Source organism: Exophiala mesophila, assembly GCF_000836275.1.
Source record: "Exophiala mesophila strain CBS 40295 unplaced genomic scaffold supercont1.3, whole genome shotgun sequence".
Taxonomy (NCBI): domain Eukaryota; kingdom Fungi; phylum Ascomycota; class Eurotiomycetes; order Chaetothyriales; family Herpotrichiellaceae; genus Exophiala; species Exophiala mesophila.
In genome coordinates, this window is record NW_015622506.1 from 1236924 (window position 1) to 1257073 (window position 20150).

The 20150-nt window shown below is 53.5% G+C and overlaps 7 protein-coding genes across 8 annotated transcripts; 3 read left to right on the plus strand and 4 right to left on the minus strand.

Annotated features, from left to right (window-relative positions):
• Positions 1–546: 546 nt before the first annotated feature.
• On the minus strand, positions 547–4075 carry PV10_04087 (uncharacterized protein). The gene is made up of 3 exons (XM_016368607.1): positions 1586–4075; positions 1372–1534; positions 547–1320 (listed from the first exon to the last, which is right to left on the minus strand). The coding sequence occupies exons 1-3, from the start codon at positions 3189–3191 to the stop codon at positions 1215–1217; spliced, it is 1875 nt and encodes a 624-aa protein (XP_016224395.1). The 5' UTR covers positions 3192–4075; the 3' UTR covers positions 547–1214.
• Positions 4076–4396: 321 nt separating this feature from the next.
• Positions 4397–6111, minus strand: PV10_04088 (uncharacterized protein; the record flags this gene model as incomplete). The annotated part of the gene is made up of 3 exons (XM_016368608.1): positions 4397–5035; positions 5101–5854; positions 5903–6111. The coding sequence occupies 3 exons, from the start codon at positions 6109–6111 to the stop codon at positions 4607–4609; spliced, it is 1392 nt and encodes a 463-aa protein (XP_016224396.1). The 3' UTR covers positions 4397–4606.
• A 436-nt stretch (positions 6112–6547) lies between these two features.
• Positions 6548–8954, plus strand: PV10_04089 (uncharacterized protein). The gene is made up of 2 exons (XM_016368609.1): positions 6548–6812; positions 6886–8954. Exons 1-2 carry the CDS (start codon positions 6744–6746, stop codon positions 8752–8754), a joined length of 1938 nt encoding a protein of 645 aa, XP_016224397.1. The 5' UTR covers positions 6548–6743; the 3' UTR covers positions 8755–8954.
• Positions 8953–10626, plus strand: PV10_04090 (the record flags this gene model as incomplete). Of its 2 annotated transcripts, XM_016368610.1 has the most annotated exons (4): positions 8953–9267; positions 9337–9511; positions 9596–9741; positions 9798–10454. In XM_016368610.1, the coding sequence occupies exons 1-4, from the start codon at positions 9079–9081 to the stop codon at positions 10452–10454; spliced, it is 1167 nt and encodes a 388-aa protein (XP_016224398.1). In that variant the 5' UTR covers positions 8953–9078. The 2 variants fall into 2 exon arrangements, with proteins under 2 accessions (XP_016224398.1, XP_016224399.1); XM_016368611.1 differs by having other exon boundaries at positions 8953–9511; positions 9798–10626.
• Positions 10627–11036: 410 nt separating this feature from the next.
• Positions 11037–12765, minus strand: PV10_04091 (uncharacterized protein; the record flags this gene model as incomplete). Its single annotated transcript, XM_016368612.1, has 2 exons — positions 11037–11233; positions 11325–12765. The coding sequence occupies 2 exons, from the start codon at positions 12763–12765 to the stop codon at positions 11037–11039; spliced, it is 1638 nt and encodes a 545-aa protein (XP_016224400.1).
• Positions 12766–13503: 738 nt separating this feature from the next.
• On the minus strand, positions 13504–14865 carry PV10_04092 (uncharacterized protein). Its single transcript, XM_016368613.1, has 5 exons — positions 14640–14865; positions 14418–14562; positions 14283–14360; positions 14131–14212; positions 13504–14050 (listed from the first exon to the last, which is right to left on the minus strand). The coding sequence occupies exons 1-5, from the start codon at positions 14749–14751 to the stop codon at positions 13622–13624; spliced, it is 846 nt and encodes a 281-aa protein (XP_016224401.1). The 5' UTR covers positions 14752–14865; the 3' UTR covers positions 13504–13621.
• A 2574-nt stretch (positions 14866–17439) lies between these two features.
• On the plus strand, positions 17440–18582 carry PV10_04093 (uncharacterized protein; the record flags this gene model as incomplete). The annotated part of the gene is made up of 1 exon (XM_016368614.1): positions 17440–18582. The coding sequence occupies one exon, from the start codon at positions 17440–17442 to the stop codon at positions 18580–18582; it is 1143 nt and encodes a 380-aa protein (XP_016224402.1).
• Positions 18583–20150: the final 1568 nt, after the last annotated feature.

The following is a 20150-nucleotide window of genomic DNA, read 5'->3' on the forward strand; positions in this document are numbered from 1 at the left end:
TGGCGTGGCAGTTGACACGGTCGACTACAGCGACTTCTTACGACAGGCTACAGCGACTGCACAGCGCTGGACCAAATCAGGATCAAAGTGGCGTTAGGGGTCAAATAGGGACATGAGTGCTGCCTTGGGGGGTATCTTCAGATGATTCCCTCAAGCCACGGGCGACGTCTTGGGCCCTTGGGCTCTGACTATAGGGGTACTCTCCAACAACACCCAACTCGTTGGGCTTCAAAGCCACAGGATGGGTTCGGGTTCTGGTGAGTCTTGGCGGTAAATAGTGAGGAAAAGTGTGGCTTACATGTAGTTCTTTGGTCTTTGGACTTTGGGCACGCGTGACTCGGAGGGCAAGGCTCCTGCGACCTGTTGTCAGGCACCCTTCATTCCAACCAGTCATCGACATGCGGGACTGACAACACAGTCCAGGCAGGTACAGTAAATTATTCCTACGACGTCACCCTGGTGGCGAGGCGCCCATAAGATTCATGTACTTACACACCTTATTCATGTAATACAGGCAGCATTCAATCCTGTAATCATTTTATGGAGCCAAATCTTAGAACCAAAGGTGATCGATCAGTCATGGGCGTCGTAAAGACGCTGCGCAGCATCTTGCCAAAGTCGAAGCTTGTCAGTCACATGATATGGCGATTTCAAGAAACTACAATAAGGAAGGGACGCGTCGACGGTGTTACACGGCGCCTTCCTCTTGCTTGAGGTCCTTTGGCGACGCATACGCGTCCCTATCAATCCACACTCGATCATGACAAGATCACCTCTTCCTTTAGTTGTCGGTGAGATGAGAATGTCCTGTGATAGTCTTGTAAATACTGAGGAGCCAGATTCTAACAGCAATAGTGCAAAGGGATGTCGAGCATCGCATGTACCACCTGCGCCTGCCCTGGTTCGCTTGTCAAATGCCAAAAAAACACACCATTGCTTCAGCCTGCTTCTCGCCCCCCATCCATGTAGATACTCACATGAGACCTCATCGCGTTCCAATCAAGGTCTGCTGTTTGGCTGTTCCTAGTCCTTGTGTCGCTTACGACTGGCTTGCAGTTTGTAACGATTCAACAGAATACTATCTTCCATGCAATGCCCTACCCAAACCTCTATACTCTGTGCAAATTCAACCGATACCCAGGGCAACGTGTTGCCGACGGAAGCCCCAAACGCCATGATCCGTTCCAAACCGTGTCGTAATGCTGCGTCTCGTTTCAAAGGGTTGACCTTAATGCGCTCGTTCGTCCTAGATCTTGCCGGCTTTGTGGTCTATCGGACCCAGCGGAGAAACTCTCGGTGGGAGGCATTGCATTGGTCCATCTGTGACAGTCAGCATCACTCCCACTCCATCAGCAGATGTCAATCGCTTACATGCGAACCTTGCGGTCGTCTCCACCAGAAGCAAACATTCCTGCATCTTGCGAATTCCAGTCCACTGTGGTCACACACTGCTTTCCACTCTGCCCTCTCCCGTGTCCAGAGAGCCTCTCAATCAGCGATTCGTTTTCCTTGTGCCAAACATATATATTTCCATCTGCAACGGAGATCAGCATGCACACATTTCAGAGGGGGAGAATGCACTCACCTTCGGAACCACTCACGACAAAGTTCTCGGCAGCTCCTCCAAAGCAGCTCCGAATCACGAACTCGCCTTGCTTCTGGCCTGTAAACCTGCGAATCACTTCTCGGCTAACCAAGTCAATTAGGTGCACTTCTCCCATAGCAAAATTTACCAAAACTGTGCTGCCGTCTCGACTTAGAGATATACTCGTCATTTTGCCTGTCGTCTTGATCGGAGGCTCTTCCCGGTACGTGTGAAGGTCGAACACGCGAATGATGTTTTGCGGGTCAAGGACCACGAGCCAATGACCGTCTTCAGTGATGGCGACGTCCTGGACTCGAAATCCCGACGGCCACACGTGAACCGGTTGCTCAGGCGTCGATGCCAGGAGATTCCAATGGCACAATTGTGAATGACGGTCGTGGCTTGATGTCACAAAGCTCATCGAATCTGGACCCCATGCCGCAGCCGTGATACCGTAGTTCTGATCGACCGTCTGGTGCTCCAATGTCACACGGAGCCGACCAGACTCGACATCAAACACGCGGGCTTTGCAGTCTTGACAACACGTGATGATTTTGGTGTCGTCAGGACTCCATGACACATACGTCACTTCACCTGAGTGTTGTTTAAGGCTATGCAGAAGCTTGAACGTGACTGTCTCATAGATGTTGACAGTCCGGTCCTGGCTCGCTGTCGCCAATTTGGTTCCATCATGAGAGAACTGCACATGCCACACCTCACCCGTGTGGTGCTCTAGCTGCAGCGTTGTTCGAGCGGGGAAACCATCGCGGTGACAGTGATGGTCGGAAAAGAGTGACGGGGGAATCGAGGTGTTGTGATAGAGACATTGATTGATCTGGGTTTGCTTGACCAAGTCGAAGAGCTCGGCGAGACGGTGATCTCGGATCATAACCGAGGGAGCAATAGATCTTGAGAGATCCTGGAGCAAGGCTCGTCGAGATTCATCTACGGTGCCAGGCCAATGGGCCTTGGCTCGGAGATCTTCCGGGGGGCACATGAGCAAGGTGGACAGAGCATGTAGTTGGTGGATGTCGTGTTCCAAGGGCGTCAACTCCTGCCGCAGAACCATCAGTGCTAGGCCAAGGTCCCGGCGCTCCAGAAGCTCGAGGAATTTCTGCTGTCGAATGGAAAACAACATTTGACCTCTGTCAGCCCCATCGGCAAGAACCAAGCCATCGCCATTTTGGTCATCATTGAGCCGAGACCTGCTCTGCAAGTCGAGTTGCGGCGAGCCGAGTAAGATGGCTTCTGCTTCGGACCATATTCCTTCGAGGATGGCGTTTCGAAAGGCGGATACTGTTGGACTCTCCAATTCGTAACCACTTTCGCTGCCCAGGAGATTGGCAGCATTCGGGTAGCCTAGGTCAAACAAGCCTTGTATCATAATCCTAACCACCTCTTCTCGACTGTGTCCGCGGTAGGTAGGTGCCCGGACTACAGACTGCTTCTTTGCTGCACCGTTAGTGTAGGGAGACGTCGACCGGTTCACGGCGCCCGAGGTGTGACCGTTGAGTCCATTCTGTACAGGCTTCCTAGGGGTAGACCCGTTGGAGCTGACATTGTGGCCATTGGCAAAGATCTGATCCACATCTTCCTCTACTCTCATATTGGAGTGATGGACTCGCCTGCGTTTTGCTCTCGATGCTATCGTGGAATCTTCTGCAGAAGCCGCTTCTGTGTTTGTTTCAGCAGGCCCGGACAACGGAAAGCCTGAGTGGTCTGGGTCGGACTGGTCTGACAAGGAACTTCTTCTCCTGCGCCTCCCTCTGAGTGTCGATGGGTCTGGTGGAATCGGCGAGGGTTGAATGGTGAAGGTTGGAAGGCTCAGTGTGTTGTCTTGAGGAGGGGAGGCAGAGGTGGGGTTAACAATAGGTGTGTAGGGGAGGTGGGAATTAGTATTTCTGGTGGTAGTAGGTTGAGGGGAAGTCGTGATGGATGGGTCGTCGGCAGTGATTAGGTCGTTCGAACTGGGATGGGCTGCCAGTTCGTGATGGCGGCCGAGCCGCCAGGATCAGGGTCAAGTCTGATCGAGTGCGAGAGGGGACTTGCTGGAGACTGACTGGAGCAGACGAGGTGCAAGTTCAGTAGCACTAGTGCTTGTCGGCGAAATGTTCGAGAAATGCAGCATTCGAATTACGTATCGGTCTTGTCGTTGAACCACGATCTGGCAAGTGATGGTGACAAATGGTGGAGGAGGCGTTTAGGTGCCAGGTTTCCAGTAGAGGCGGATAGGGTGATGATGGGTACGGATGGAAGGCGAGATGGAAGTCGTATGGAGATTTGGCTCTGGTGAAGAAACAGGAAGAATTGATGTTGAAAGCAGTGAGGGGGGAGAGAGATAGAGAGCGGTGTTGTCGATGGTGATGTGTAAGAAGTGCCTTGGAGTGGTCGTGGAGTCGGACAGAGAGGATCATGTCGGGGCGAGGTTCGTCGATGATCGGAGTTGGCGAGGCCCCTCGGCCTTTCACATGACTTGTTTAGTGGGTTAAGTTAGTGGGTTAACTTGCCTACGGAGTACTTGGTTGAGTTAACGTGGTTAATTAAGTTACTCCGTACTCCGTAGCTCTGTTGGTTGGGATCACGTGCCACTGCGGAGTATCCAACCCTCCAACCGCAAAAGTTGTTGTAGAGCACCTTCCTCTACTAATAGAGATCTCCCAGATCTCCCACCAGAGAGAACTTCTCTTCTCTCTCTCTACAACTCTTAGAATGCCAGCAGTCTTTACATCTCTATCACTAGCGTCAATGTCAACACCGCCTTTGGTTTAGGCGACCCTGCCAGGTTCGGGTATGGTCGCAGGCTGGCCTCCAGTACCTGGAGGCATGCCCGTGCAGTGTGTGGACTGTATATCATGATGCCATAAGGTCTCGCCGCCTCTGCTAATTTACCGCCGAGATGGTTACTTTAGGGGCCTCAGTACGGTGCTGATAGACAAGTCCAGAGACGCAGAGATCGATGTCTGACTTGATCTACATAGCAGCACGGCTCTGAGAGCAATGTCCGCTTTGATATTGTGAGCGTCACTGCTTAGAGGGGTATGCACGGTCCTGAAGAGCCCGTCGCAGGACTCTTGTATTGGGCCATTTCAGTGCGCATCGGTCCAAGACTCTCATTCCGAGCTGGTAGCCTTGTTGGCAAATCGTGTCGCCTGAATTGGAGAGCAAGAATGTTACGGCATTGTACGTCCAGCGTGAGACGAAGATGGTCAAAATCATGCCGTCGCCCATGTATGACTCTAGTAATTGCATGGCCGATTCTTGAGTCGGCCGTAAAAGAAACCGTGTTTCACAGAGCGATGTTCGGACTAAGGGTGACCATTCCCGAGCCATTGACTTGGTCAGGAAGTCCAGCTGAGCAGGGTCAATTGGCCTGTCACCGCGCATGTGCAGCTGCAGTGCGGCCAGATGGAAGAGGACATCAGCTTCATCTGTCGTGCTGGTCAAATTCTCCTTGTCTGAAAGAGCCTAATTTTGATCAGCATCCTCACTTCCCAAACACGTCCAAGACAACGTACCGGTGCGGCCAGACCAGAAGGGCGATCGAGAGCCGTGGAAACTTGATTGCTAATGCAATAAATGATACGCTTCAGACGCTGCAGAGCTGGAACTGCCTCGTCAGCCTCTCGAGACGTCAACTCGGTCTCTAGGCGGTGGGCGAAAGCGATCTGCTGGCCTGCACTTCCGTTTCGTCCATCAAATTGGCCTCGCAAAGCAAGAAGGACGATGGTCTGTAAGGACTCGACATTCTGATCGGCGGTGATCTCCTCTACATAGCCAGTGGCTTCTTTATAAAGCACGTCGGAGAGAAGAACTAATCGAGTATCGTTGGCTGGAATACAGTGGCACGCAATCGAGTATACCATTTTGAGCGAGCATGTCTCCCAAGGCGAGAGTTTGTCGCAATGGGATAGCGGCCTTTGCAAGAACGGGCTGTTGGAGTCCAAGATGGGATACGGACCCTGCAAGGTGTCGACAAATGTGCTGATCAGAAAGTCGTGGAGGTCTTGGTCGATCAGAGCCTGACAAGCGGTGCTCAGAGGAGGGCACGGCACCGATGCTGCCATGTCATCTCTCCATCGTAAGGTGAATTCCCCGTGGACAGCAGCTGGGCCGTCCTCACCCAGGTCACTGATGGAGTGTCGGACGGGAAAGACTTGGTGGGATTCGAAAGAAGACAAAGAACCAGCCCTTGATTCCATGCCAGCATCCGACTTTGCGAGAGAGCGCGCCTCAAGTTGTTTCAGATGGGAGATCATCGAAGCAACGTACCTGGCAGCCGTCAACACGGTTGGTGAGAGTCGACCACAGAGAGCTTACCTTCGAGGAAGCATCTCCTTGGAGACATGGTCAAAGAAGACACAGTCGGTGCCCGCCCGGCTGCAGTTGGCACAGGCAGGTAGCTGGGTATCACACCGCTTTCGGGACTTGCGGCATCTTTTGCAGGCCGAGAGCAGCTGGACAAGCGCCTCAAAGTCGGTAGGTTGAAGCTCATCGCTGTCGACGGCATCGCTGGAAGTTGCAGGCATGCCTCAAGCGCTGTTGGGATTCTGGTCGACGTTACTTTGAACGGGTGAGACGATAGACGACATGTTCTGGGGTCCTTGTCTGGTTGCTGGCTGTCCCTTGTGGGCCCCTCGGCCGGTGGGTGCCAGGCGCCGATAACGAGGCCGAGGAGCCAAGCAGGCAGGCGGATGGGCCTTGCTGGCCTTGAACGGCAGATCTCATAGGGCGCACGTCCCCTCTGATAAGGGCCAAGGGGGCGTCGCCTTAAGCTTCCGACGCCCGACAAGTCAAATGCTAGGGGTCGAGGGATCGAGGGGGCCCGAGGGCCTGGGGGCCACTCTGGCGGAATATGTGGTCAACTTTACCGCCTCCCGGCCCAACTGGGAATTTCTCCGAAAAGGCGACGGGGTCTCTGTCAATCGTTGTAAAGACGCTCGGGTGAGAATCCGGGTTGTTATCACCAAACCTTCTTGGTACCAAGCCCTACAGTACTATGTATCGACGCTAGTAGTTCTAGTAGTCTTTGTAACTCGTAGTCTCGCAGCCTCCCGGCTATCATTAGCAATCCTGATTCCTCAGGACACTTCAACAATCACATCTCGACCACGACTCTCATGCCTGCCCAGCCAGAGTTCTCCTCTCCTCAAGCTCCTGGATGAGCGAAACACGACGAGTCAGGAGAACGGCGACGTCGTGCGCTCGATGTCGACACAGAAAAGTCACGGTAGGTGGCTATCTTGAAGCCTCCATCTCCATTGCGCGGACTGTGCTGATGGAACCATTTCTCATTTCTGCAGTGCGATGCCAACACTCCGTCATGCTCGTCGTGCTACAACGCCGGAGTGCCGTGTGTGGCCTGGAACTCTGCCACTAACAACACGGCACCCAGGAGCATTACACGATACTTGGAGGAACGCATTGCTGCTCTGGAGAGTCCCCAGCGGCCGTCGAACGCGGCCATGGCTGAGGGTCGTGGACCCCCCGGAGACATGGGGCTGACAGTGCCTTTGATAGTCGACGATGCCATTTGCGACATCATGCCCTCCTTTCTCGGCATTACGCAGGATTCGTGCCTGGCAGGCTGTGTTGCGGCGCCCACTGAGATCCCTTCGGCCAAAAAGTCCTTTGGCATGTCGGACCTGGACCAGAGTCATCCTCGTACCATCCTCAATCAGCAGTCCTCCAACATGTCCCTCACCTCGATCCCCATCCGGGTCGCTGAGTTCCTGCTCACTACATATCTCACTCGCATCATCCATCAGTATCCCATCTTCCACATTCGCCAGGTGGAGAATGCTTTTGCCCATGTCTTCTACAGCACCACAACTGATTCTATTCCAGCGTGGGATGAATACATTGTCAGTATCATCATGGCCATCTCACTCTCTACTGCTGCCCGGAATAAGCAGGCGCACGCCAACTCCATTGCCGCCAAGCTGTTCAGAAACGCCATGTTCCATCGGTCCACCGTCATGTCCTACGACATTTACGGGCTACAGGCTCTCCTCTTGCTCATCCAATATACCTTTCTAAATCCCAGTATGGCGAACCTGTGGCTGCTTACCGGAATTTCGAGCGAGGCCTGTATTGAAATGGGACTTCACCGGGAGGTCGTTGACTCTTCCGAGCGGGACCTGACCAAACAAGACATGAGACGCCGGATCTTTTGGTGCGCTTGGGAAATGGAAGTGGCCGTCAGTGCTGGCTTCCACCGGCCGATCCGGACTCTGACCAAATACATTCATGTTCCTTTCCCATCCCAGTTTGACGACTCGGCCATCCATAAAGACTATATCGACACGACTGGATCCAAGGTCAAATTCGTCTCACACCGGATTCGCGGCTTCCGCCTGGTCGAGTCGGCAGCAATCTCAGTCCTCTACCAAAATGAACCCCTTCCGGCGGATTGTCCTTCCCTGGAGTGCTGGATCACGCAGACTGAAACCGAGATTCGCACGTGGTTGGATGAAGTCCACAAGTCCGCGAGCTGGAATCAGGACGCTGCACTCAAGCCACATTGGGATGAGATGGTGCTGTATGCCGAGATTGCCTACCACTGGATCATTGTCCTGTTGTTCGGACCTTCCCCACGAGTCAAGACGTTCAATACCGAAAATCTAATGAAAGCACTGCGGTCCAGCGTACAGGTGGCAACCGGCTATTGGCAGCAGGCAAACACAGAATTCGGGCGGATCAAATACGTGTTTCACCCTCTCTATCATGCCTTCTCTTCCGCCGTGGTCTTCCTGCAGGTTCTACAGTCCTGCACGTCCGAGGTGGCCAAGACATACAGCCTGGAGGAAGTCGAAGAGCTTGCCCACTGTTTTTCTCGGGTGTTTTCTACCATCTCGGAACGGTGGCCAGCCGCAACACGCTGCTTGCAAGAGTACGATCGACTCTTAAGTCCCATTAAAAGGAAGTACTCCGACTTTCTCTTGCAGGAGAGAGGCGCCCAGTTCCACAGACTCGGCCACGACCCCGAGAATGACCCGACCGAAATCCTCGGGGACGTATTGGGATTCACAGACACCATGAATTTCATGCCACCGTTGGAACCCTTCATGGATATCAGTGCAACTTCCGTGGATCCCTACGCCTTCATCCCACACGACTGGGATGCAGAATTTGACTTTGGCATGGACCTTGACATCCACGAGTACATGTGATCCAAACATAAATTCAAACGTTGGAATCGAAATGATTGGCGTCGACTCCCCCTCTGTCCAGAGACCTTATTCATGATCGGCAGCATTGAGCCTGGTGCTAATCCGTAAAGTGCTACGAGTTCCCATTGTGGTGACCCTGGCCTGGTCCAACTTGCCTGGACCTTTTCGGACCTGGACGACAACCCTCGGACCTGGGCGACAACCCTCGGACCTGGGCGACACCAATCCATCCCGCTCGTCCCCACACGACTCCATACTAAGACGGATTGAATATACCTCCGGCTCTTGGTATTGAACCAGGTGGATACCGCAACGCGACAGGGCATGTCAAGGTCTTCGTTTGACGGGCCTTTTAGAATGCCATATCACTCATGGACAAAACATGGTTGCTGCCCCCGTTGCTACCCCCGTTGCTGCTCGCGAATTATTCAACACGAAGCACTCTATCCGCCTTCTGGTGCGAGAGCCGATAGTATCATGCTCACTATAAAGTGCAGTGGCACGCCTTACGAAGTGAATTCCTACCTATCCCCGCGCGTGTCTTGTGTACTGTTTGGGGTTTTTTTGGCCTGACTTTGATAGATCGGGCGCCAACATGGTTCTAGTGCGCAATTGCAAATTCAGCGATGCCTTGCCTTCTACGCAGGAATGTTCCAAAAGGCCAGCGCGATGGACTGGGACGAGGTTCGATGCGTCGCGCAAACCTTTGAGACCAAAGTCAAACGCAAATGGCCACATTACCTGGAAGAAATGAAAGGTTTGGAAGCCCAGTTTCCCTCTAGATCTCCCCCGTCGAACATTTCTCGATCTCCATTTTATTCACCTGACGGCGAGCACACAGGTGTGGCGGACGGCGCCGGAGTTTCGTTACTGGACATCCTGGCATTGAATGTCCGGACCGAGATTGCATTCGGCCGGTGGACCGACGGCTGTACCTCGCTGTCGTGGCAGACCGAAAAGCACAGTTTTCTGGCCCAGAATTGGGATGTGAAACTCCCCACCCCTGGCGATGAGAGTTCCTGCGCCGCTGACGGTTTCAATAGTGGGAGATATCACAGCAGGAAAACTTAATCGTCCTTGAAATTCGCCAGCTGGACAAGCCAACCATCCAAATGGTGACTGAGGCGGGCATGGTAGGCAAGATAGGCTTCAACTCGGCCGGCGTCGGGGTGTGCATGAATGCCATCAGGACAAAAGGCGTAGATCTGGATCGACTCCCCGTCCACCTTGGGATGCGCATGGTCCTCGAAAATTCCACAGCGAGGGATGCCCTCGAGTCGCTGAAGCAATCCGGTCTCCTCGCCGGACCCGTCCATCTGCTGATCTCGGATGCTCACGAATCGTACGGGTGTGAGTACACGTCCACCACCCACGCGACGCTGCCTCCCGATTCCCGCGGGCGCGTGATTCACTCGAACCACCTACTCATGTCCCACCCAGGGGTCGTGGACACGGTATGGCTGTCCGACTCGCCTTTCCGTGTTGAGCGAATGCGCGAGTTGACGGACGCGGTGGAAGATCCTTCGTGGACCGACGTCCATTCCTTCTTCACCGACCGCAAGAATGCTCCGGCAGCCATTTGTCGAGTGGGTGATAATTCGACTTTGTTCAATATCATCATGGATCTGAAGCGGCGAGAGGCCGTCGTTCGTCTAGGATTTCCTGACGCTCCTGTAGAACGGCTGGAGTTGAAGCTGTGAGCTTTTGGCGCCTTTATCTTGACGGTGGAATGTGTTGGATGCTAAAGTCTGGGAATTCCTTTCTGCTCTACTAGGTTTTATTCTGTGGAAAGGAGACACACTTTGATACATCAATGCCTGGCTTCTGATGCTATGCGTGTATATGAGTAAATGATCAAGTGTTCATATTAGATCCATGCTCTTGTCCCGCGGTGCATGACTGGTATTGACCTGTGTGATCAGTCCAGGTGAAAATCTCCCTCACATTCAACTGGCCGATCCTTTCAAGGTCTGGACATGGACACGGGGGCTTTGGACCACGATGAGTCACACCACGATGAGTCAGACAGCCGGGCGACGTAAGCCAACGAGCTTTGGGTAAAATTGACCTGGTTCTTCAACAACTAAAGACTGGAAGCCTTGTCGCAAACATCTATTGTCTCTCTATCAAGCACACCAAGGGTGGCTCTTACAAAATTAGAACAATCTCCTCCCGCATTGCAAGCCGCTATCCTCAGACCAAGTAGTGTAATATGAAATCGACTCGAATGGCGCTCCTCCAGCAGTGGCGCCTTAGCATCAACGTTAACGTCAACGCCAACCTCAGTGAGCATGGAGTCCATGTTCCTCGACCAGTTTCCAGTACGCGGCGGCGGTCTTTTGGCGCCACTCTTTCCCCTTCCATATCATCAAGAAGCAAAGACACCAGAAACCTGCTCCCAAGCAACCCACCAAGATGAAGCTGTTCTGCAATCCGAGAGACGAGATCATCGGAGCAATGGCGTAGGCGAAGGCGAAACCTGCAGGGAAGACATGTCAGTGCTTTTTGCAAAGCGCTTTTCGGAAAGTGGGACAAGCAGACGAGAGGCGCTGGGAGCGTGGGTGACTGACCTATGGTATTCCGAATGAGGATGACGGTGGTCATGGATTCTCCCGCGACTTCTTTGTACGAGTCAATCACATATGTCAGGCCAATGTTGGAGCCGGTGGGCAAAGACAGCGAGATAAATCCGATGCCAAAGGCGAGTCCGATCCAATGGATCTTCTGAGTGGCACCGATGCCATACAGAAAGCACCCGAATGGGTGGAGGAACAGCGTGACGAGGGCAATCCAAAGTCTGGCCTCGGGCTCCTTGATGCCCTTGTTTCGGCGGGCCAGCTTTTCCGAGACGATATCGCTGAACCAGCCAGACAGGAAACAACCCACTGTGGTGCCGATAACTGCCGCGAGATATATCAGGCCGATTTCGTTGGTGTCAAAGTTGTATGGCGCGTTACCAAAGACTTCCGCGATGGTGGCGTTCAAGACGTTGAACCATGCCAGGATGCTACCCACAAGCAGACCGGCAAACAGCATGGCCGGGAACCGCACCAAGGTGAATGGAAGAAGGAAGAACTTCCAGAAGGTGTTGGGCTGGTCGGGAGATCGTAGCCCCCACATCCTCAACTTGCTGAGATAGGTCTTGTTGCTCTTTCCCAGGGTCACTTCCTCCAGTGCAGCCTCGGGAGTCTTCGATCCGGGGTCATTGCTCTGACTCTTCTCGTTCTTCTCAGCTCCCACTTCGGTCGATGACGCGTGGTTGGAATTGGAGTCGAACTCGTCCAGGAACTCGGCCTGGATGGTCTGTCGGAAGTACATGGTCTCCTCGAAGAAGAAGAACATGAGCACGGTGACCGTCAGGCCGATAATGGTGCCGGTGTACTGAATCCAGCGCCAGCCGTGATTCTGGGCGATGTACCCGGCGGCGATGGGGCTAAGAAAGGCGCCGTTCCACAGGGTCCAGGAGTACACCCCCATGTAGAAGCCTCTTTCGTGGGTGAAGGATAGATCGGTGACCAGAATCTCGACCAGGGATTCGACAGGGGCATAGAAAATGCCCATGAGGATGCGGTTGACGAACCACACGCCGCTGTTCTTGATGTAGGCCGACCACAGGATCATCAAGGAAGTGCCCAGGAGCGAGAAGATCAAGACAGGACGTCGGCCGAAGTTCATGGCCAGCGGCTGCGTCACCACATTGCCCCAGCCCAGGAAGAGATACATGAGGCCGATACCCGTGTTGAGGTCGGCGATGGGGATCCCCGTGTCCTCCTGGATGAGCAAGTAGGCTGGCGACAGCGAGCTGATGATGGCGCAGCCGACCACCGTCCACATTATCTGCCAGAATCGGTTGTGGTTCTTGCGCCACCAAGTCCAGTTCAACGGGTCATCGGGATCCGAGCTAGGCTGGGGGATGAGTACAATCTGGTTGTTGCCGCCTGCTTCATGTTTGGCGCTCAGGTTGCCCGCCAAATCCACCAGGTGGACGGTGCCGGGTACAGGGTAAGTCATGTTTGACCGGAGATGAGGCCTAGTCGGGGGGGAGGGGAGTCAGACACGATGCTTCCAGTCTCGGACGCACAGGAAAACGCCGTTGTGGTATGAATCTTGGTGTTTGTTCCCTTGTCGAGTGTCAGTCGCCTGCAGTCTGACATTACTCCTTCAAATGGGGCGTGCCGTCTTTGATATATGTAGACGTCCACGCATAGTTCGAGTTCCAGAGATCCTTCTGTGCGTCCATACGCCGCCTGGTGTTTGGGGGTTTGGTGGTGTCGTGGATCCCCGAGAGGAGGATTATCACTGTCGCCTAAGCCCGGGTGATGCACCACCCCGGTATACGGTATGAACATGCACATGCACCCGGACCTGGGCGGTACTTGTAGCTTGGTACTCTCGTTGCTGTATGGAGTACCTCGATAGTCTTATCATCCCTCTTCCCTGTCAAATCGACAGCCCGGTGGACAAAATAACAAGAAAGAGAGAAGTTGAAGGGTAGAACAATCACAATGATTGAGACTGGCTAGCTACAATAGCTATCTGTCTAAAGGACTTGTTGTTGGTTGAGCTACTCCACTTCAATCTCAACTCTCCATTCGACGAGGTCTGCATATCTAAGTCTAGACCAGCGATTGTCAATATTGGCTGGAAGCAGCCAGTTACGCTGAGAGTGAGAGTACACAATCTGTCTTGGGCATGGCAGCATTCGATCTTGATGTTCGAAGACGGCGACGTGGAGTGAAGCGGATCATCCACGGGTTGACTTGGTCGTCGTCGACGAGGAAAAGAGCCCTTGTGTCTACTGCGGACGGATTCAAAGAGCAGCCCAGACCCAAATACATAGTCGGCCATCCATCAATTCAGAGGCTTTCTAGATTCTACCGCACGTCATGCCGCCGTCTACCACACACTCTGCGCCAGTAGTGTAGGCTGCTGCGCCACTCAAGAGATATGCCGTGATGCCTTTCAATTCCGCCCGGTACCCGATCCGTTTCAACGGAGGCCCGTTCTTGATCCCTTGCCACACGTTTTCATTCTTACTGGCCTGATCGAGAACCATCTCGGTCGCAATAAATCCTGGAGATACACAATTCACACGGATGTCGAACGGGGCGAGTTCGACGGCCAAACTGCGTGTCAAGGAGAGAATGGCGCCTTTAGTCGCGCTGTACATGGACATGCGTCGTGAAGGGGTGGCTGCGTGCGCTGCTGACGAGCAGATGAAGATGATACTCCCTCCCGTGGATTGTTCACGCATCACTTGCGAAGCCAACTGGGCCGAGAAAAAGCTTCCCATCACCTGCTTACGGGACAAACTCTTCTGATTAGAAGGTGGCTTCTTTCGCGGCGATTGTCTTCGGGGAGGAGCTTCTCACATACGTTGACGTTGAGCATTCTGGAGCATTCGTCCCATTCGTGGTCGGAAAAGGGCCGGTCGACGACGATGCCTGCGGCGGTGATGCTGTTTTCCTGCTGTCAAAATTTGATCGCATTATATGTATTTGGAATTTCTCGCTCGCCCATCCTCTTACCAGTTATCGATGGAGCCGAAATCTTCTTTGACACGCTTAAACGCATCTGACAACGCGCTCATGTTTGTAACATCGACCCTTCCCAGCGTCAATTTCTTATTCACCCATTGGTCCCAGAGACAGAGGCGCACATACCGATAGTACCTCATTCGGATCTGAAAGGTTTGTTCCATCTCTCCCAGATCGTCAACAGACTCGTCCAGCCTGTCAAGCAGAGCCACGTCACCGCCCATTTCAACGACTGCCCGCGCCATGGCGAGCCCAATGCCTCTTCCACCACCTGGATACTCCCCGTCAGGCTTCCATGATTGATTGATTGATTGACGGACTGGAGTAGTTGTGAATCGGTCACCATACCTGTAATGACCGTGACCTTCCCCTTCAGCGACAGAAGATCATGCACCCTCAGGGATTGAAAACTCTCCTCATCTTTGGCCTGCGTTGCCTGTATAGAGCCGTCGTCTTCCATTGCTGATCCAACGCGGTGGCAGATCTTGAGAGAGAGTCGATAGCTTCGGGTGTGTTTGTTGGTTCTAGACCCAGGGTCCTTAGGCAGTGGTCAGAACTTCTAGAGAGCGAGTTTGACATGTTCAAGAACCTTTACAGGGAAGGATGTATTGTCGCCCATGTCCGAAAGCAGACTTTTCCACTTGGCCCCGCAAACCTGCAAGGGAAGCAGTTGAGGCTTGCGGCTGGTTGAGTTCGGCAGCCTCACAGCCAGCAAATCAGCAACAAATGATCCAGGGCCTGCGAATGACGGTGTGGACGTTTCATCTCATTGTCAATTACAGGCCCAAGGCACAGACCTGTTGGCTTATCGTATGCCTTCTACACTCCTTCATTCAGCGTCCATCACGAGCTTGAAGGTCAACATGACCTTCCCTCCCCCCAGCCCATATCCCTCGCAACTGCCCCCGTTTCCTCGTGTCGCCCAACTCCGTAAATTGTCGCCTTACACCGTTGTGCGACGATGAGACCCAAGGGGAGCAGCGGAGATGGTGGACCCTTTTGGTCGTCCACGTTGGTAAATTATCCACCCGTTCATCACGCGCTGCTCCCAGTATAAGTCTTCGACTTCCAATGCCGCATTCTGTCTGCAACGTCATAGAGTCAGACTAATCGCCCTACGTCAATCAACAGCGCCTTAGGAAACGGGAAATAGCAAAATGGGCAAACGCGTTCTTGTAGGATACGGTGTCGATGTCGACGCTGTCAGCGGATGGTGCGCATGTCCCAAATCCAAACGCGTGTCTGCAACTTCTGACCCTGCACCAGGCTGAACACACAGGATGGCTCTCCCGCTAATATGACCGACATTTCGCGCGGCATATTTGGGGCCACGGTGGGCATTGACAGACTGCTCAAGCTGTACGCCAAATACAACATCAAAGCCACCTGGTTCGTCCCTGCCCATTCACTGGAGAGTTTCCCCACCCAGATTGCCAAAGTCCGCGACGCGGGACATGAAATGTCAGTAGTCATACCCCACCCCATGTGATTCCGACTAGTTTTGACGGGAAATCCAGCGCTCTTCATGGTTATACGCATGAGTTTGTGGCCAACCATAGCGAACAATCGCAAAGAGAGATTTTAGAGACCTCGATCCAAGTGCTGACCGAGTTCATGGGCAAGAAACCCAAGGGTTGGACGGCGCCGGCGTGGTCGACCTCGAAAGAGTCCATCAAGCTGCTGGAGGAGTATGGGATTGAATATGACCATTCGCATATGCATCATGACGCACAGTTATACTATGCGCCCGATGGCATGCAGGAATTGATTCCGACCGACACCAAAAAGTCTCCTTCGGCGTGGATGAAGCCCATGAGCGCGCTGAAGCCGTCCAACGTCGTGGTTGTCCCCGCCAATTGGCATCTGGACGACTGGCCGCCCTTCGTCCTGTCCTTGAAGCAGGCCTCTACCCACGGCTATGTCGATACTTATTCGGTCGAGCAGACGTGGAAGGATATCTTCGCATTCATGTACCAAGAGTACGATAGTTTTGTTTTCCCCATGAGCATCCACCCCCAGGTTAGTGGGAAAGCCCAGATCATGCTGATGCAGGAGCGCATCATCAACTGGATCAACACCCACGAGGGCGTCGAATGGGTCACCATGGAGACCATGGTGAAGGAGTTCAAGGAAGGACGGTTTGCGGGTGCAACCGTGGAGGGAGGGAAGCCATGAAAAGGACATAGTCATTCAGCTAAAGGTTTGGTAGCATTTCGGAGACGACATTCAAGCATCTATTATATAGTCAACTGATAACGGGCAAGCAAGACCTTGAACTGAGATTTGTATAGCCATTCCACTCACAGATTCGAGCAGTCCTTCCCCCCTTGCTGACTTGGATCAGACACTCATCTCTACACGTCTCCTATCCGCCGTGTTCCCGCAACCCTCGTTATGTTTCGTCCGTAGCTCCGCGTTCGGTGACTCTGACCCAATCCTCACACGTATGTGTTCTTCTCCGTCTTCAGTGCGTCTTCGGGCGCCACAGGATCTCTTGGCACGAATCTGATCAGGTACTCTCGAGGAGAATTGGTCAGGCCCCGCGGCGTTTCACCATATATATATCATAGTTTGTGGGTATGGACGAGGACAACGAACCCACCGAGCGTGGCTAAAAGACATACGATATATCCGATTTCTATACCTACCTGCACATACAATACAGGGATTAAGCGACGTATCGGATATAGAAGCAGCCATGATGCCTGGTCGTGAATGTTGATGTTGGATCACCCGCCATCTTCACTCAGAGCCATCGTCGGACGAAACGCTACGGGAGGCCTACACATCTCATACTGTGGCACACCTCAGTCGACGGCGACGGAGCTGGGCGACTTGCTGGGCGAGAGAGAGGCCAGTCTTCCAACCATCCGATACCATGAAGTGGGGCCGGACGTGGGCGACCCTGAACACCAAGAATACATGGGAAGATGGGCTTGACCTTGCCTTAGATGTCCAAAGAGGCTTCAAACATTTGTCAGCGATCAAAGTTGTCGATGAAGAGCAATATGGAGTCTCTTCAAAATGACCTGTCCTGAGGGTCGCTGGGCCATAGTAACGCAAAGGATAAGTACACCCGGCATTGCGTCCGGGGTACTGTCCCGTCGACGTAGATTTTCAGTCCTTCACGCACAACTTTCGAAGCAACATGCGCGCGCCCATAATGACGCCTCCCCAATGGCAGGATTCGAAGCTGTTCAAGCCTCTGCAAATTGGACAAGTGAAGCTCGCGCATCGCATGGTCATGGCGCCCATGACGAGGTTTCGCGCCGACGACGCATATGTCCCATTGCCGTTCGCAACTACCTATTATACACAACGCGCCTCGGTTCCCGGTACCTTGATAATCACTGAAGGGACCCTGGTCTCTGAAAATGCTGGTGGTTACACCAACGTACCGGGGATTTGGTCCGAGACGCAGATCGAGGAATGGAGGAAGATCACGAAAGCGGTGCATGACCAAGGGTCCTATATCGTTCTACAGCTGTGGTCACTCGGCCGCACGGCCGACCCGACCGTCGCAAGCAGGATTGGGATCAAGTTTGCATCTTCCAGCGCGCAGGCCATCACTCCCGGAGCAACGCCCGTCCCAGCCGAGCTCACGAGGGCAGAGATCCAAGGACTGGTCCAAGATCACGCTAAAGCAGCTTGGAATGCCGTAATGAAAGCGGGCTTTGATGGCGTCGAAATCCACGGCGCCAACGGCTACCTCATTGACCAATTCACCCAAAATGTCTGCAATACCCGGACAGACGAGTACGGCGGCTCCGTGGAGAATCGATCGCGCTTCGCCCTGGAAGTGGCTGCTGCCGTGGTCGCCGCCGTGGGTGCGGACAAGGTCGGGATTCGCTTGAGCCCCTACAGCACATTCCAGGGTATGGGGATGAAGAACCCCCGACCGCAATTTACCCATCTCCTGCAAGGCCTCAGGCAGCTGAAGCTAGCATTCATTCACCTGGTGGAGTCGCGGGTCTCCGGGAATGCCGACGTTGAGGAAGGCGAGAACCTCGACTTCGCCATCGATGCCTGGGCCGACACCAGCCCGATCATCATCGCCGGCGGGTTTCGCGCGGAGACGGCGAGGAAGGCGGTCGATGAACAGTACCCAGCCAGGGATATCGCCATCGCTTTTGGCCGAAGTTTCACTTCCAACCCTGACCTGCCTTTTCGGATCCGCAAGGGAATAGATGTCGTTCCCTACGACCGAGATACGTTTTACAGTTCAGGTTTGGAGGAAGGGTATATAGATTACCGATTCTGCCCGGAGTTTGAGCGGGAGAGCAGGGTTTAGAGAAGTTGAACATCTAGTTCATTATCCATTTTACTAAAGAGACTTCAATGCACAGTAATTTGTACAGTCAGGAAGGAAGGGGTTGGAAACGGTTGTCGTGATTTATGCTGATAGGTAGCACTCAAAACATCGTTACATCCGTACAAGATGCAATTGGTGGAATCTGCAATCTGAGCCCCCGAAGCAAAGAGTCTTGCCCAGTGTCAACACCATTGTTGCCAATTATCTAAGTGGCTTCCAGGCGAAACTTCACCAAGAACCTTCGGTGGCGCCAATGGCTAGCAAAAAGGCAGTAGATTGCGAGTCATTGCTCCGACCACCAGGAAAGGGGATGGGCGGTTTCTTTCGAAGACTGCCCTTTTCTTCTCGACCCTATGGTACTTTTTTCGTGTGCAGTTCCATCATTGCGCCCTCAAGCCGCAGTCAAGACGGTGCCAGCGGCACCGTAGCTCTGCACATATCTATCCACAATGTGCTTTTCAACCTTGAGTGGCGGGTAATGCGCCTGATCGCCGGCGTTGATGCATGTTGGCAAGCATTCGATGATTTTGTCGAGAGCTCCATCGTTGAAGAAGGCGCATGAGTATCTATCTTTTCCACTAAATGGAGAGATGACCCTGTGCATCGTCGACTTGTACCGGTCATTGGTCCATCGCTGCATCAGATCTCCAATGTTGCACACGTAGGCCCCTTCGACCGGTGTCACGTGGTGCCAGGTGTTCGTGGCCCGGTGAAGCACCTCCAGACCGCCGACTACGGAGCGGAAAAGGGATTAGCACAAGCATTCGCAGTCACACGCGGGTAGTCAGAGAGAGGAAGGGGCAAGGGGGGCTCGAAGCAAATACCATCATCTTGAAGTAGAAGCGTGAGGGCACCAAAATCGGTGTGAGCACCTACACCTCGAGTCCGACCAGCAACATCGGCAGGGGTGGGAGGATAGTGGTGAGCTCGGCACAGGCAGAGACCTACGGCACCGTTAGTCGACAGCAATAAGAGGGACTTTTTGCCAGAGGCAATCAGATCTATTACCATCAGGGTCAGCTGAAAAGTCATCGAAGTATGCTTCGGGCAGGTCCAGCGACAGAGCAATCAAGCGAAAGACTGACTGCGACAGTTGATGGACTGCGTCGAAATAACGCATATAATTCTCCTTGAAACCGGGCAGGTTCTCCGGCCACTGATTTGGCCCTTGCAAGAATCGACCGATAGGGCGCTCTGGTCGCACAGAGAAACCTTCCTTCTGGTCAGGTGTTGCCGAATCATCAAGCTCATCCAGCTTCTGCCCGCCGATGCGCTCATAGCCACGGTAACACTTCGAGTTCGACTGTGAGAGCTTCTCCTTCTCTGACAGCGGCTGGGCGAAGAATTGAGCGACCGAGCTCAGGAAGTCCCTCTGGACTTGCTTGGAAACCTGATGGCCAACGATCTGGAGAAACCCCTGCTTCTCGCAAGCTTCGCGCATTTGCTGCGCGATCTGTATCGAGGCTTCGGCATCTCCGTCCAGATAGCCCGAGATATCGATGATGGGAATGTGAACGAGAGACTCGGTTGGCGACATGGTTTTCTGC

What these genes read in the sequence shown, in the direction of transcription:
- PV10_04087 (XM_016368607.1), bottom strand. Translation starts at nt 3,191, where the DNA reads ATGAGAGTAGAGGAAGATGTGGATCAGATCTTTGCCAATGGCCACAAT. An exon ending in TGTCGTGAGTGGTTCCGAAG is followed by an intron (nt 1,535 to 1,585) that starts GTGAGTGCATTC and finishes TCTCCGTTGCAG; the next exon opens with ATGGAAATATATATGTTTGG. An exon ending in GACGACCGCAAGGTTCGCAT is followed by an intron (nt 1,321 to 1,371) that starts GTAAGCGATTGA and finishes TGACTGTCACAG; the next exon opens with ATGGACCAATGCAATGCCTC.
- PV10_04089 (XM_016368609.1), top strand. Translation starts at nt 6,744, where the DNA reads ATGAGCGAAACACGACGAGTCAGGAGAACGGCGACGTCGTGCGCTCGA. An exon ending in GTCGACACAGAAAAGTCACG is followed by an intron (nt 6,813 to 6,885) that starts GTAGGTGGCTAT and finishes TCATTTCTGCAG; the next exon opens with TGCGATGCCAACACTCCGTC.
- PV10_04092 (XM_016368613.1), bottom strand. Translation starts at nt 14,751, where the DNA reads ATGGAAGACGACGGCTCTATACAGGCAACGCAGGCCAAAGATGAGGAG. An exon ending in GAAGGTCACGGTCATTACAG is followed by an intron (nt 14,563 to 14,639) that starts GTATGGTGACCG and finishes GGGAGTATCCAG; the next exon opens with GTGGTGGAAGAGGCATTGGG. An exon ending in ATCCGAATGAGGTACTATCG is followed by an intron (nt 14,361 to 14,417) that starts GTATGTGCGCCT and finishes GACGCTGGGAAG; the next exon opens with GGTCGATGTTACAAACATGA.